Here is a 15,715-nt window from a genome sequence, read left to right on the forward strand (position 1 = left end):
CAGATCATGAGTTTCTCTCTTTATTAAATCTACCCCCAGCCAGGGAAAGGGGAACAGACCATGGTTACTGTGACCACCCCCCCCCCGCCCCAGGACACAGGGAATCCTCTGCCTGTGCCCTCACCCCTCCCCCTGCCCAATAAATAAAAAGGGGACAAGGATGTACAGGGCAAGGGAGGGGAGGGAAGGAAGGAGGGTGCCCCAGGCCCAGGATAATGTCTGTGTTGCAGGTGAGCTGGGGGAGAATAAATAGACCATGGATCCCATGGTGGGGTGAGGAAGGACCTCCCGCTGGCACAAGGTGGGGCAGGTGAGGGGCCGAGTCCCCTTGCCCTAGGCTGGGAGCAGGGGTGGGACCTGCCTGCAGTCTGTAGCCCAGCTTTGTGGGGCAGAGGCAGATCCCCGATGGCAGCTTCCTGGTCAAGCTTGCCCTGGTCAAGTCCTGCCAGGAGGGCCTGAGAGTTCTGTTGCCAGGACCCCCATCTCTCCTCCTCTCCCCCCAGTGGAAACTGCCCACGCCGGGCCAGGCAGGAAGCCCTCCGAGCCCTCTCTGGCAAGGCCAGGAGTAGGTGTGTATCTCTCTGGACCCCTGGGCAGGAGGGAGATGGAGGGACTGACAGCTCTGGGTTTAGCTCCTCCCCTTCTGAGGATCTTTAGCTCTGACCTCCACCGGTGGCCACCTGGGGTGTAAGCCGCTGGAGCGGGGCCTCTTTGGCCCCCTGGGTCCCCTGTAACCGGCGTAGCCGTAGCTCCTCCAGGCCTTGCCACAGCTCCTGACGTTCCTGGGCCTTCTGCTGTTCCCTGGGGAGAGAGGGTGAGGCAGTTCTCTTACCTGGGGCCCCACCTGCGATTCAGCCTCCCTCACCACCACCCCACCTGCAAAGAGACTCCACTTAGGGGAGAAGGCACTAAGGAGAGACTGGTCCCAGCCTGTGGTCATGGAGTAAATGGATCAGCCTGGCCCTGAGAGGCCCCAGCTGAAGTATAGGATGCTCCATACCTGGAAGAAGTACTTGGGAGGATAATTGGAGGATGCAGGGGATAACTGGGCTTGGATGCCCCAGCACTTGGCAAAAAAAAAGGGAGAGACTTTAAACATCTGATCAGATGGGATGTGGGTTGTCCTCTTCGGTTCCCTCCAACCATTAGGAACTTGTTCTTTTCTGCTTTTCTCCCCTCTCCCTCCATGTCCAGCCTCCCAGCACTCACTGCTGCTTTTCCAGCTTGTAGGAGGCTGTGAGCTCATCAAATAGCTTCCCATTCATCTCCATGAAGGTCTTGAGCACATTGTAGATCAGAGACACAATGGTTCTTGGCAGGGTCAAGGGAGGGGGTGAGAGATGAGAGCAATTTCAGTTGGGTCCCACCTCCCTCTCTGGCATTCTGCCTGTCCCTGTGTCCCAAATACAGCATGCAGCCCTGAACACCACAAGCACTGCCCTCTGCCTGCCCCTTTCACCACCCCTCTGCCATCTTCGGATGCCTTCCCTGATCCTCTCCAGCTAGCAGTAAACTAGCAGTAACCCCAGTTCTGGACTGGCTGGCCCTGCCCCAGGTTCTGTGGGTTAGGTCAAGGCCCGGGCACTCACTGATTCCAGTGCTCCTTGGAGACTTGGTAGAGGGTCCCAAACACAGCAGGCAGCACAGTATGGCAGTTGTCCTCAATGAGGCTCAGGATATACTCATTGTTCCAGAAATACAGAGCCCGCTCTGCAACCTGGGGCAGCGAGATGGCAGAGTAGGCGCCTGGCAGTGGCTTCCCTGCACATGCAAGGCCTGGTATCCATCCCCAACCCAAAACCCAGGGCGCCCTGCCCTCCGCACACCCCGTCTTTAGGGCTCATCTGACCCACGGAAGGAAGCAACATGGTGAGGTGAAAAGAACGCTGGATTAGGAGTCCAGCGCTCAGAGGTGAATCCTGGCTCCACTACACACTGGCCACATGACTTTGGACAGAGTATTTAACCCCTCAGCCTCTGTTTTCAAATCTGTAAAGTGGGGCTAATAATAGCTACCTCCATATGGCTGTTGTAAGAATCAAATGAGGTATTCAGTAAACTGAAGTGCCAGAGTCACTGTGAGGAAAAATTGACAACCACCAGGTATGGCTCATAAAAATGAGAGAAAGTCTGCACACACGTGTAGGAGAACACCGGTTACAGCCAGCCTGGATGGTGTGGAGAAGCCTTGCTGGGCTCTGAAGTGGTGCTAATGAAATCTAAGGTCACTAAGAAAGCAGAAAAGTGACTACAACCATCCATCTCATTCATGGACGTTTGCTAAACATCCATTTCAGTTTATGAAATGTGTTTATGCTACCATCTCTTCGGCTCTCATCACCACCTGTTGGCCCATTCTACAGATAAGGAAGCCTAATCTGACTCAGAGTGGTGAAGTGATTTGCTCAAGGCTCCTCAGCCAGTGGGAGGTGGATCTGAGGCTTGACCCTAGGTCTCCTGACCCTAAGTCCAGCATCTCCCCATTATTAGACCCAGGAAGGTCCAGAGGAGAAACTGACGGCAGAGGAAGCTGTGTTAGGTCAACTTGCCAACCTTACCAGTCCATACCCTGGCTCTCACCCCCACCCATTCCGGCCCCATACCTGGAAATGGGGGCTGGACACACAGCGAGCCACCTGCTTGAAGAGGGGCTCCTGGATCTTCACGAACTGGGAGGGCTCAATGACATCCAGAATCTCTTCCATCTCCCCCAGAAACATCACCTGGGGTGGGGGCAGGGACACAGGGAGCAGCAGTTCCCATCTCCCTGACACACACCTGACTGTCCTCTGGAAGCTGAGCCCTCCCAACCTCCCCGTGGTGGATATCAAAGCCCTTCTTCAGGGCTTCCCTGGTGGCGCAGTGGTTGAGAGTCCGCCTGCCGATGCAGGGGACACGGGTTTGTGCCCCGGTCCGGGAGGATCCCACATGCTGCGGAGTGGCTGGGCCCGTGAGCCATGGCCGCTGAGCCTGTGCGTCCGGAGCCTGTGCTCCGCAACGGGAGAGGCCACGACAGTGAGAGGCCCGCGTACCGCAAAAAAAAAAAAAAAAAAAAAAAGCCCTTCTTCATACCTCCTTCTGGGTACAGGTTTTTGGCCAGTATTTGAGCAGCCCCCGGATCACCTGTAGGGGTTGAGGCAGAAAAGAGTCAGACCTGCAGGGGTGGGGGCTTGCCCTTCCCCCCAGAGGTACTCACATGCTCTGTCAAAGTGGCATCCTTCTCCAGGAACTGTACCACACAGTATGCCAGCTGCAGAGGGGCGCGGCGGGGGAGGAGGAGGCAGAGAGAAAGAGGACAGGGGTCAGGAGGGGACCAGGACAGGACGCTAGACATTGGCTCATTTCCTATGTCTATTCTCTTAGTCACCAATCATTTACTGACCACCTAGGATACACCAGGCACCATGCTTGGTGTGCAGGGACACAATAATGACCTCACGGGGGAAACATTCAGCCAAGTAGTCCTTACAAATTTTACAAAAGTTTCCTTAGCCGGAATCTGTATCATGATCTATGGGAATACAGAAGGAGGAGAGCTCAATCCTGCCCAGGCAGGTCGAGCGGGAGGGGGCTGGGAAGTCTTCAGAGGCCAATGTCTGAGATCGGCCTTAAACGGTCATGGGGATTCTCTAAGGTAGACGAACAGAATTAGTCAAGAAAAAGGTGAGAGAGGATCCCGTGAGTTCACGCTTTAGTGTGGCTGAAATCAGAGTGTCAGGCTGGCTCTGCAGGCCCGGGTGGCTGCCAGGACCTCTCTGCCGTGGCAGGACCAGGCCTGGGCCTTACCTGGGCATGAAAGACAGACAGCGACTTGACAGAGTGCAGGGGAATCAGGACTCGAACAAGAAACTGCTTGTGCTCGGTCTTCAGGGGCAGCGCAAAGCCGTTGATGATGCTGAGGAGGGGTCAGAAGAGAAGAGGAGGGTTGGGATGACGGCCTCAGTCCCTCCTCCCAGAATCCTGATGCTCCAGCTGATGCCCAGAGAGAGTCACCTTCCTAAGATCTCCAGCAGCTCAGCCACGCCATTGAAGTGCTCCAGTTCATAGATGAACCTTTGAGAGGAAGAGAAGGATGCAGAAGGGCTCAAGGCAGTTGGAGCAGGCCCAGCCCTCCTCTCTGTCATCCTGCCTGCCCACCCCCAGCCTGCACATCAATCCAACTCTCTCCCCACCCAGAGGCTGTGCTCCCCTCCCAAAACCCCAAACCAGGCCCCACTGAGATCCACACCCACCTCTTTATTACCCTTCTCAGCCCAGCCACCAGTGCCACTCTGGGTCCCAGCTCAAACCTTTCTTCTCCTTCTTCTTTTTTTTTTTTTAATTTTTATTGGAGTATAGTTGCTTTACAATGTTGTGTTAGTTTCTACTGTACAGCAAAGTGAATCAGCTATACGTATACATATATCCCCTCTTTTTTGGATTTCCGTCCCATTTAGGTTACCACAGAGCATTGAGTAGAGTTCCCTGTGCTATACAGTAGGTTCTCATTAGCTATCCATTTTATACATAGTATCAATAGTGTATATATGTCAATTCCAATCTCCCAATTCATCCCACCCACCCTTTCCCCTCTGTTATTCAAACCTCTCTTCTATGAAGCATTCCAACTCGTCTCTTCCTCCCCGAGACCCTAACCCTCATGACCTGGCCCCCATCCAGTCCACAGGCACCTAGCCTGAGTCCTTCACTCTTCATGCCAATCAACCAAAAGAATGACAAACACTTACAGTGTCTATTCTGTGCTATGTACTTCTCAAAATTATCCCAGGAGGTAGACCTTATTAGATCCATTATATAGATGAAGAAATCAAGGCTCAGCAGTTCAATGAAACTTGCTCCAAAGTTAATAAGCAAGGGATCTAATACACTGAGCTCCTGGAGGAGAGGGATCATGCCTCACCTATTTTGTAGCTAATAACAATAAAAGCTAATGTTTCAGAGTTCCGGCCTTGGTCCAGGAGCTATACTGAGCGCTTTGAAGGCACTGCCTCATTTCATCTTCATGATTATCTCTGTGTAGTATAGTTATCATTCCCATTCTAGAGACGAGGAAACTAGGAGAGAGCTTAAATAATTTGCCCAAGTTCACCCAAATATTTGAACCAAACTCAAACACAGGCCATCTAGCTCAAGAGCCAGTCTCAACTACAAGGCAGTGTGGGTCCCTGATGCCCAGTGGGCATTGGCGCTCAATACATATTTGCAGAAAGAATCTCATTCTTTGGGTCCTTAAGGCCTGGTGTGACATTAGATCCTAGGCCCCCTGAACTGACCTAGTCCCTGCAAACCACTTCATCTCTCAGCCTCAATTTCCTCATCTGTAAAATGGAAATAAATACCCTTTCTCCACTGATCTCACAGGATTCGTACAAGCAAAAATTATATAATATGTTGCCAAGAAAAAACTGGGCCCCCCAGCCCAGAAGCTTTTGCCTCTGTCTTCTCCCCATAGCTCTCTCCCTCCCTCCCCAGGTCCCAGCGGGGCAGGCCGCAGGCACCCACCGGAGGAAGATATGGCTGCACTGTTTGCGGATGTAGGCCCGGAGCCCCAGGAACTTTCCATAGACCCTGTGCAAGATGGTCTTGAGGTACTCACGCTCCCGAGGGTCCTCGCTATCAAATAGCTCCAGGAGCTGTGGGACACAGGATCAGGAGTTAGGAAAGAGGCCAAGCCAGGTTGCTTCCATCCTATCCCCACGCCACTCAGAGAGCCTGCCCCTGCCCCATGACACCACCCGGCCTGGGCTCCCCACTTCACCATCAGGACAAACTTTTGATCCACATATCTCTTGGCCACGGAGGGCTGGAAGTCTGGGCTCTCCAAGAAACGCAGGAAAAACTCGTATACCAGCTGGAGGAGGGGAACAGACGGAAAGGTGAGCTCAGGAGCAGCCTCCCCCCTCATCCCACCCTGTGGCCCTCATCCAACAGTCCAGGGCCTAAGGAGACCCTCTACCCTCTCCTCGGATCTCTTCTGAAACTCAGATCCCTGTCTTCCCCAGCCCTCATACCTGAAGATGTGGCCATGAAGGCTCAAGGTTGGGCTCATCCTCTTCAGGGTCAAATTCAGGGTTCTCACTGGGCGGCAGCGTCCGGAAGATATTCACTGAGATCTGAGGGGACACAGTCAGGGTTCTTTATGGAAGAACCCTTGAAGGCGGAAACCAGGACATCCCTCATCCAAAGTTTAACGGGCCTCAGCACCTACCCAAGCAACCAATTCACTCCTTGGCAATCATTACCTGAACATCTAGTTCATGGATAGACCTGGGCCCAGGGTTGGGGACCCAGGGGTGGATGAGATACATCCCTGCCCGCTATCAGGTGCAGTCCAGCAGGGAAGATGAGATGGAAAGTGGTAAGGTCTAAGGACATTCTAAGCAGCAAAAGGGAGATTTCTAGCTTGGGCATTGAGAGAGGCTTCATGCAAGAGGCAGCACCTGAGCCAGGCCATGGCGATAAGGAACGTGGTGGGAGTGCACACCAGGCCTCAGGAGAGCATAAGCAAAAGCGCAGAGTGGGACAAGCCCAGGAGGCACTGAGTAACCTACACTAGCTGGGTGCTGGGCAGCAGTGGGGCTGGGACAGGGGTTGCGGGGGAGCAAGATGCGGGCCTTGAGGCCAAGCCAAAGACTGTGGGTTTATTCTCCACACGGGGGCTTCGCAGGCAGGCTTAGGGTTCCCATGGGCACCAAGCCCTCCCCCAGAGGCCAGGTGCCAGGTGCTCACCATGCGGATGATGTCTGGGTAGACAGGCTCAATGAGGACCCCCCGAGTGCTCCCCACACACTCCACCAGCTCATTGAGCGCCGCCCGCTTCACCTCCTTCCCCTTCAGGTCAGCCACACAGTCCAAGAAGTCAAACATCACCCCACACTGGGCCAGCTTCCGGCTCAGCAGCTCATGCAGCTCAGAGGCTGGCACATCTGGGGAGGAAGGAGGGGGCTGAGCCTGGGCCCCAGCTGCCACAGCGCTGGGCAGGGGTGGGCCCTCCTAATCCCTCAGGCAGGCTCCTCTGCCCCCCAGACCCCATGCTTGTGTGCCATCTCCCACTCCTTGCAGAAAGCAAACAACTCCTGTCCCACCCTCCATTCTTGTGAAGTAAAGGAGCCTCAGCTCTTCATCCCAACCTAGGCTCGGAGGACATGACAGCCTGATTGTAAAGCACGGTAACAGACCCTGGCTGCCTGGGCTTTCCACAGGTGCCCAAACAGCCACTGCCTCCCTCTCACAGGCGGCACTCTGTTCTAAGAGCCAGAAGTGGGGAGAAGAGCCAGCACCGAGGACCTCTCGGGTGCCCTCTGCCTCAGCCAGCTGGGGCCTGTAGCCCAGAGTTGGGGGGACTTCACGGTGACTGCAGGGAAGCATGCTAAGCACCTGCCCCAGGACCCCGGCAGCAGCTGGGCTGCTAGTGGCCTCCTGGAACCCAAGCGGTAGGCCCCACCCTTGGCCCTGGTCTGCCCCCCAGGGTGGCGCCACCTCCAGATGCCCCACCTCCAAGGATGACAGGCCAGTCAGGCCATGCGTCAGCAGAGAGGGTAGAGGGCTGGGGGGTGGCGGTCAGGTCGTGGAGTCCCTGGCCTGGAAGGGGCCGTCCAGACTCCCTCTGATCGCAGCTGCCAGCTGCTTCCCACCCCCCCACCCCCAAACCTCACTTGCCCACTCCAGGACTCAGGTAGCCCCGGGGCCAAGAGCCGGGCTCACCTTTGAGCAGGGGTAGTGGGATGAGTTCCTGCTGGTTGCTCTGATAGCGGAATTGAGAGGAGCTGTGGGACCGCCGGGGCCGGGCCCTGCGGAGGGAACGGCGGGAGAAGCCGTCCACCTTGTCGGGTGGGGGCACCGGGGACAGCCCTGGGGACGAGGGGCTGCCGGGGGTGCTCGCGGGGGGCAGCTTCGTCTCCATGGCGGTCAGGCGGTGGGCCAAGCCTTCAGAGCCCCTGAGCTTCCCTCTGGGCCTGCAGGACGCTGCGTGAGGCTGGGCTGACTAACTTGGGCCCATCCTGTGCGGTGGGGAGGAGCACAAGCACAGTCCTGGCCCCCCCCCCCCAGGGCCTCTGGCAACTGCCCAGTCCTGGGGGGCAAGCACGGTAGAGAGGAGGATGGCTCAGGTCTCAGGTCCTTCCTGAGGGTCGGAAGAGTCCAGTTAGGGTTCCCACCCTGGCTCTTTTAAAACAGAAGTCAGGGCAGAGAGGTCAGCAAGAAAGAGACAGAGAGAGCCTGTCAGTTCTTTCAGGACAGCGTGTGGGGCTGCGGCGGAGCGCCCAAGTCTTCTTTCCCTCCTACCCTGGCCCAGACCCTAAAGAGAGGTGCAGCCCTCTCCCACAGGAGACAGGGCCCTCCCTTCTCCCGGACTGAAAGGCCCCAGACTCCAAAACAACCCATCTCGAAATAGGGCCTCTCCCGCCAGCCAGACCCTACCTGGAACGGGGACCTCGTTCCTCATCCCTGGCCCCTAACAGAATGGGGCCCCCGTTTCTGCTCCACTAATCCGGTCACCAGGGACTTCCCCAAGAATGAGGGTCCCATCCCCCTGACCCCCCCCACGACCCGCAGCCTCCCCCCCCCCTCAGTTTCTCCTTCCTCGCCCCCAGATCTCATCTGCCTCTCGAGGGGGGGCCACTCACTTCTCAGACGCCCAGACTTTGGTCGCCGACCCTCCAGGGGCTGCCGGTGGGGAGGGGAGCAGCTGTTCAGGGCTCCCGAGCCGCGGTCCGGTTCAGGGCGCTGGCGCTGGGCGGCGGCGCTCCTGGGTTCTCTCTCTGGCTCCGGGGGGGCCGGAGCGTGCACCCAACTCAGCCCCGGGTCGGGATGCGGGCGCCCGACGGGCTCTGGGCTGGCCGGGGCAGCGCGCAGACCTCTCCTCAAGTCGTGGCACCCGACCCGCGCAGCACCACAGGAGGCCCGGCTCTGTGCGCACCGGCACCCGCCGCCCAGCTGCTCACGATGACATCAAGTCACCTCCCCCAGTCGGCCCGCACATCCCCGCGGGTTTGGGGGCCGGGGGCGGGGGTGGGTGGGTGGGGTGCTGCGTCAGGAAGTTCCCGCCCGGGGCAGCTGGGAGATGTAGTCCCCTCACCGATAAAAGCGGCTGCCTGACCAAAGGGGTAATTCCTGCGGGCACCCAGGGACAAGACTGAAGCTGAGCGGGAAGGGGTCCAACTGGCGCTGGGTTCCTGCTTTCTGCAAGGGAGACTGCATAGGGAGAGAGGAAGACTCAGGAGTCTGCACCAGGAAGCTGGGGGCGATGCCAGGACTCCGGCAGGAAAGAGGCCCAATCCTATGTCAGGCCCAAAGATTTGGCCTGCTCCATCTGTGCCCCAGGCATTCCACCCCCAAGGGAACCCCACCCTCACTACAGAATGGCTGGACGCTTCAAAACCCCAGTAGAAACTGGCACTGGACTGGTTAATAGTCTGCAGTGAGCCAGTGCCTGCTGGGAGGGGTGTGGTGCACCCAAGGCTGCTGGGAAATGCAGTCCTTCCTCAGGCCTGCAGTCCCCCTCCCGTCCCTTGCTGTCTAAGGTGACATCATGATCTGGGTTTAAAGGGCCAGCCTAGGAGTGGCAAAGCATCAGAGCAGGGGGTGCTCCTTGGTTCTGCCACCCCACCCCAGGCAAGCTAGCCTCCCTGGATGGAACTCCCAGGCCCTCTGGGACCCAAGATGTGCTACTGGGGTCTCCTGTTCAAAATCCTGCTGCAGGGTATCCAAGGCACAGGTGGACTTTCAGGAGTTTGGCATTCCTGCCAAAATTTTCCAGCTTGTAGTCCGGGACCCCCTTCCTAGCACTCTGGACCCCAACACCTTTCATTCCCCTGGACTCCATCCCCTACACTACGCTGTGAAATCTCCACCCAGCAATTTTGTTTTGTTTTGTTTCTTGAATTTTATTTTATTTATTTTTTATACAGCAGGTTATTATTAGTTATCTATTTTATACATATTAGTGTATACATGTGAATCCCAATCTCCCAGTTCATCCCACCCCACACACACCCCACCCGCCGCTTTCCCCCCTTGGTGTCCATATATTTGTTCTCTACATCTGTGTCTCTATTTCTGCCCTGCAAACCAGTTCCTCTGTACCATTTTTCTAGGTTCCACACATATGCGTTAATATACAATATTTGTTTTTCTCTTTCTGACCTACTACACTCTGTATGACAGTCTCTGGATCCATCCACGTCTCTACAAATGACCCAATTTTGTTCCTTTTTATGGCTGAGTAATATTCCGTTGTATATATGTACCACATCTTCTTTATCCATTCGTCTGTCCACGGGCATTTAGGTTGCTTCCATGACCTAGCTATTGTAAATAGTGCTGCAATGAACATTGGGGTGCATGTGTCTTTTTGAATTATGGTTTTCTCTGGGTATATGCCCAGTACTGGGATTGCTGGGTCATATGGTAATTCTATGTTTAGTTTCTTAAGGAACCTCCATACTGTTCTCCATAGTGGCTGTATGAATTTCCATTCCCACCAACAGTGCAAGAGGGTTCCCTTTTCTCCGCACCCTCTCCAGCATTTGTTGTTTGTAGATTTTCTGATGATGCCCATTCTAACCGGTGTGAGGTGATACCCCATTGTAGTTTTGATTTGCATTTCTCTAATAATTAGTGATGTTGAGCAGCTTTTCATGTGCTTCTTGAACATCTGAAAGTCTTCTTTGGAGAAATGTCTATTTAGGTCTTCTGCCCATTTTTGGATTGGTTTTTTTTTTAATATTGAGCTGCATAAATGGTTTATATATTTTGGAGATTAATCCTTTGTCGGTTGATTCATTTGCAAATATTTTCTCCCATTCTAAGGGTTGTCTTTTCATCTTGTTTGTAGTTTCCTTTGCTTTCAAAAGATTTAAGTTTCATTAGGTCCCATTTGTTTACTTTTGTTTTTATTTTCATTACTCTAGGAGGTGGATCAAAAAAGATCTTGCTATGATTTATGTCAAAGAATGTTCTTCCTATGTTTTCCTCTAAGAGTTTTATAGTGTCTGGTCTTACATTTAGGTCTCTAATCCCTTTTGAGTTTATTTTGGTGTATGGTGTTAGGGAGTGTTCTAATTTCATTCTTTTACATGTAGCAGTCCAGTTTTCCCAGCACCACTTATTGAAGAGACTGTCTTTTCTCCATTGTATATCCTTGCCTCCTTTGTCATAGATTAGTTGACCATAGGTGCGTGGGTTTATCTCTGGGCTTTCTATCCTGTTCCATTGATCTATGTTTCTGTTTTTGTGCCAGTACCATATTGTCTTGATTACTGTAGCTTTGTAGTATAGTCTGAAGTCAGGGAGTCTGATTCCTCCAGCTCCATTTTCTTCCTTCAAGACTGCTTTGGCTATTCGGGGTCTTTTGTGTTTCCATACAAATTTTAAGATTTTTTTGTTCTAGTTCTGTAAAAAATGCCACTGGTAATTTGATAGGGATTGCACTGAAGCTGTAGATTGCTTTGGGTAGTATAGTCATTTTCACAATACTGATTCTTCCAGTCCAAGAACATGGTATATCTCTCCATCTGTTTCTGTCATCTTTGATTTCTTTCATCAGTGTCTTATAGTTTTCTGCATACAGGTCTTTTACCTTCTCAGGTACGTTTATTCCTAGGTATTTTATTCTTTTTGTTGCAAAGGTGAATGGGATTGTTTCCTTAATTTCTCTTTCTGATCTTTCTTTTTTTTTTTTTTTTTGCATTACGTGGGCCTCTCACTGCTGTGGCCTCTCCCGTTGCAGAGCACAGGCTCCGGATGCACAGGCTCAGCGGCCATGGCTCACGGGCCTAGCCTCTCCGCGGCACGTGGGATCTTCCTGGACCGGGGCACGAATCTGTGTCCCCTGCATCAGCAGGCGGACTCTCAACCACTGCGCCACCAGGGAAGCCCTCTGATCTTTCGTTGTTAGTGTATACCAATGCAAGAGATTTCTGTCCATTAATTTTGTATCCTGCAACTTTACCAAATTCATTGATTAGCTCTAGTAGTTTTCTGGTGGCATCTTTAGGATTCTCTATGTATAGTATCTTGTTATCTGCAAACAGTGACAGTTTTATTCCTTCTTTTCCAATTTGTATTCCTTTCATTTCTTTTTCTTCTCTGACTGCCATGGCTAGGACTTCCAAAACTATGTTGAATAATAGTGGTGAGAGTAGACATCCTTGTCTTGTTCCTGATCTTAGAGGAAATGCTTTCAGTTTTTCACCATTGAGAATGATGTTTGCTGTGGGTTTGTTGTATAGGGCCTTTATTATGTTGAGGTAGATTCCCTCTATGGCCACTTTCTGGAGAGTTTTTTTTTTATCATAAATGGGTGTTGAATTTTGTCAAAAGCTTTTACTGCATCTATTGAGATGATCATATGGTTTTTATTCCTCAATTTGTTAATATGGTGTATCACATTGATTGATTTGTGTATATTGAAGAATCCTTGCATCCCTGGGATAAATCCCACTCGATCATGGTGTATGATCCTTTTAATGTGTTGTCGGATTCCGTTTGCAAGTATTTTGTTGAGGTTTTTTGCATCTGTATTCATCAGTGATACTGGTCTGTAATTTTCATTTTTTCTAGTATCTTTGTCTGGTTTTGGTATCAGGGTGATGGTGGCCTCATAGAATGAGTTTGGGAGTGTTCCTTCCTCTGCAAGTTTTTGGAAGAGTTTGAGAAGGATGGGTGTTAGCTCTTCTCTAAATGTTTGATAGAATTCACCTGTGGAGCCATCTGGTCCTGGACTTTTGTTTGTTGGAAGATTTTTAGTCACAGTTTCAATTTTGTTACTTGTGATTAGTCTGTTCATATTTTCTATTTCTTCCTGGTTCAGTCTTGGAAGATTATACCTTTCTAAGAATTTGTCCATTTCTTCCAGGTTGTCCATTTTACTGGCATAGAGTTGCTTGTAGGAGTCTCTTATGATGCTTTGTATTTCTGCGGTGGCCGTTTTAACTTCTCCTTTTTCATTTATAATTTTATTGATTTGAGTCCTCTCCCTCTATTTCTTGATGAGTCTGGCTAAAGGTTTATCAATTTTGTTTATCTTCTCAAAGAACCAGCATTTAGTTTTATTGATCTTTGCTACTGTTTTCTTTGTTTCTATATCATTTATTTCTGCTCTGATCTTTATGATTTCTTTCCTTCTGCTAACTTTGGGTTTTGTTTGTTCTTCTTTCTCTAGTTCCTTTAGGTGTAAGGTTAGATTGTTTATTTGAGATTTTTCTTGTTTCTTGAGGTAGGCTTGTATTGCTATAAACTTTCCTCTTAGAACTGCTTTTGCTGCATCCCATAGGTTTTGGATCGCCATGTTTTCGTTGTCATTTTTCTCTAGGTATTTTTTGATTTCCTCTTTGATTTCTTCAGTGATCTCTTGGTTATTTAGTAATGTATTGTTTAGCCTCCATGTGTTTGTGTTTTTTACGGTTTTTTCCTTGTAATTTATTTCTCATCTCATAGTGTTGTAGTCGGAAAAGATGCTTGATATGATTTCACTTTTCTTTTTTTTTTTTTTTTTTTTTTTTGCATTACGTGGGCTTCTCACTGCTGTGGCCTCTCCCGTTGCGGAGCACAGGCTCTGGACGCGCAGGCCCAGCAGCCATGGCTCACGGGCCTAGCCGCTCCGCAGCATGTGGGATCTTCCCAGACCGGGGCACGAACCCGTGTCCCCTGCATCGGCAGGCGGACTCTCAACCACTGCGCCACCAGGGAAGCCCGATTTCACTTTTCTTAAATTTACTGAGGCTTGATATCTGACCCAGGATGTGATCCATCCTGGAGAATGTTCCATGTGCACTTGAGAAGAAAGTGTAATCTGCTGTTTTTGGATGGAATGTCCTATAAATATCAATTAAATCTATCTGGTCTATTGTTTCATTTAAAGCTTGTGTTTCCTTATTAATTTTCTCTCTGGATGACCTCTCCATTGGTGTAAGTGAGGTGTTAAAGCCCCCCACTATTATTGTGTTATTGTCAATTTCCTCTTTTATAGCTGTTAGCAGTTGCCTTATGTATTGAGGTGCTCCTATGTTGGGTGCATATATATTTATAATTGTTATATCTTTTTCTTGGATTGATCCCTTGATCATTATGTAGTGTCCTTCCTTGTCTCTTGTAACATTCTTTATTTTAAAGTCTGTTTTATCTGATATGAGTATTGCTACTCCAGCTTTCTTTTGATTTCCATTTGTATGGAATATCTTTTTCCATCCCCTCACTTTCAGTCTGTATGTGTCCCTAGGTCTGAAGTGGGTCTCTTGTAGACAGCATATAGATGGGTCTTGTTTTTGTATCCATTCAGCGAGCCTGTGTCTTTTGGTTGGAGCATTTAACCCATTCACGTTTAAGGTAATTATCGATATGTATGTTCCTATTACCATTTTCTTAACTGTTATGGGTTTGTTTTTGTAGGTCCTTTTCTTCTCTTGTGTTTCCCACTTAGAAAAGTTCCTAAAGGAACTTTGTTGTAGAGATGGTTTGGTGGTGCTGAATTCTCTTAGCTTTTGCTTGTCTGTAAAACTTTTGATTTCTCTGTTGAATCTGAATGAGTTTCTTGCTGGGTAGAGTAATCTTGGTTGTAGGTTCTTCCCTTTCATCACTTTAAATATATCGTGCCACTCCCTTCTGGCTTGTAGAGTTTCTGCTGAGAAATCAGCTGTTAACTTTATGGGAGTTCCCTTGTATGTTATTTGTCATTTTCCCCTTGTTGCTTTCAATAATTTTTCTTTGTCTTTAATTTTTGTCAATTTGATTACTATGTGTCTTGGCGTGTTTCTCCTTGGGTTTATCCTGCCTGGGACTCTCTGTGCTTCCTGGACTTGGGTGGCTATTTCCTTTCCCATGTTAGGGAAGTTTTCAACTATAATCTCGGGTCCTTTCTCTCTCTCTTCTCCTTCTGGGACCCCTATGATGTGAATGTTGTTGCGTTTAATGTTGTCCCAGAGGTCTCTTAAGTTGTCTTCATTTCTTTTCATTCTTTTTTCTTTATTCTGTTCCGCAGCAGTGAATTCCACCATTCTTTCTTCCAGGTCTCTTATCCGTTTTTCTGCCTCAGTTATTCTGCTATTGATTCCTTCTAGTGTAGTTTTCATTTCAGTTATTGTATTGTTCATCTCTGTTTGTTTGTTCTTTAATTCTTCTAGGTGTTTGTTTTTTAATGCTTCTAGGTGTTTGTTCTTTAATTCTTCTCGGTTTTTGGTAAACATTTCTTGCATCTTCTCGATCTTTGCCTCCATTCTTTTTCTGAGGTCCTGGATCATCTTCACTATCATTATTCTGAATTACTGTTCTGGAAAGTGCCTATCTCCACTTCATTTAGTTGTCTTTCTGGGGTTTTATCTTGTTCTTTCATCTGGTACAAAGTCCTCTGCTTTTTCATTTTGTCTGTCTTTCTGTGAATGCGGTTTTCCCTCCACAGGCTGCAGAATTGTAGTTCTTCTTTCTTCTGCTTCCACCCAGCAGTTTTGCCTAAATAAACAACTGGTCCATGTGAGCATCAGGAGTGGGCAATGAAACCTCACGATGAAGTCAGGGAGTGGGCTGGGGCCCTTTTTAGAGTCTTCCTCACTCTGCCTTAGGCCTTTTTGACCACTCAGTACCCCAGTGGAACCACCTAGCCACCTTCCCTGCTGCAGAGGGAGCCTGGGTACCCAAGAGGTACTCACCTACTGGAGCAATAAAGAGCAAAGGCCACAGTTTAGCCAGGCTGAGATCCAGGATGAAACCCCTTGCTCAGCAG

The 15,715-nt window shown here is 50.3% G+C and overlaps 1 protein-coding gene across 2 annotated transcripts; it reads right to left on the reverse strand.

Moving 5' to 3' along the window:
* Positions 1-122: 122 nt before the first annotated feature.
* Positions 123-7,903, reverse strand: PPP2R5B (protein phosphatase 2 regulatory subunit B'beta; the record flags this gene model as incomplete). Of its 2 annotated transcripts, XM_079708056.1 has the most annotated exons (14): positions 123-801; positions 1,001-1,066; positions 1,210-1,311; positions 1,590-1,717; positions 2,604-2,723; positions 3,073-3,123; positions 3,197-3,250; positions 3,787-3,895; positions 3,994-4,053; positions 5,503-5,633; positions 5,759-5,851; positions 6,012-6,113; positions 6,730-6,926; positions 7,705-7,903. In XM_079708056.1, 14 exons carry the CDS (start codon positions 7,901-7,903, stop codon positions 654-656), a joined length of 1,560 nt encoding a protein of 519 aa, XP_079564182.1. In that variant the 3' UTR covers positions 123-653. The 2 variants fall into 2 exon arrangements, with proteins under 2 accessions (XP_079564182.1, XP_079564183.1); XM_079708057.1 differs by lacking the exon at positions 1,001-1,066.
* Positions 7,904-15,715: the final 7,812 nt, after the last annotated feature.

This window comes from Hyperoodon ampullatus, assembly GCF_949752795.1.
Source record: "Hyperoodon ampullatus genome assembly, chromosome: 7".
In the NCBI taxonomy this organism is placed as follows: domain Eukaryota; kingdom Metazoa; phylum Chordata; class Mammalia; order Artiodactyla; family Ziphiidae; genus Hyperoodon; species Hyperoodon ampullatus.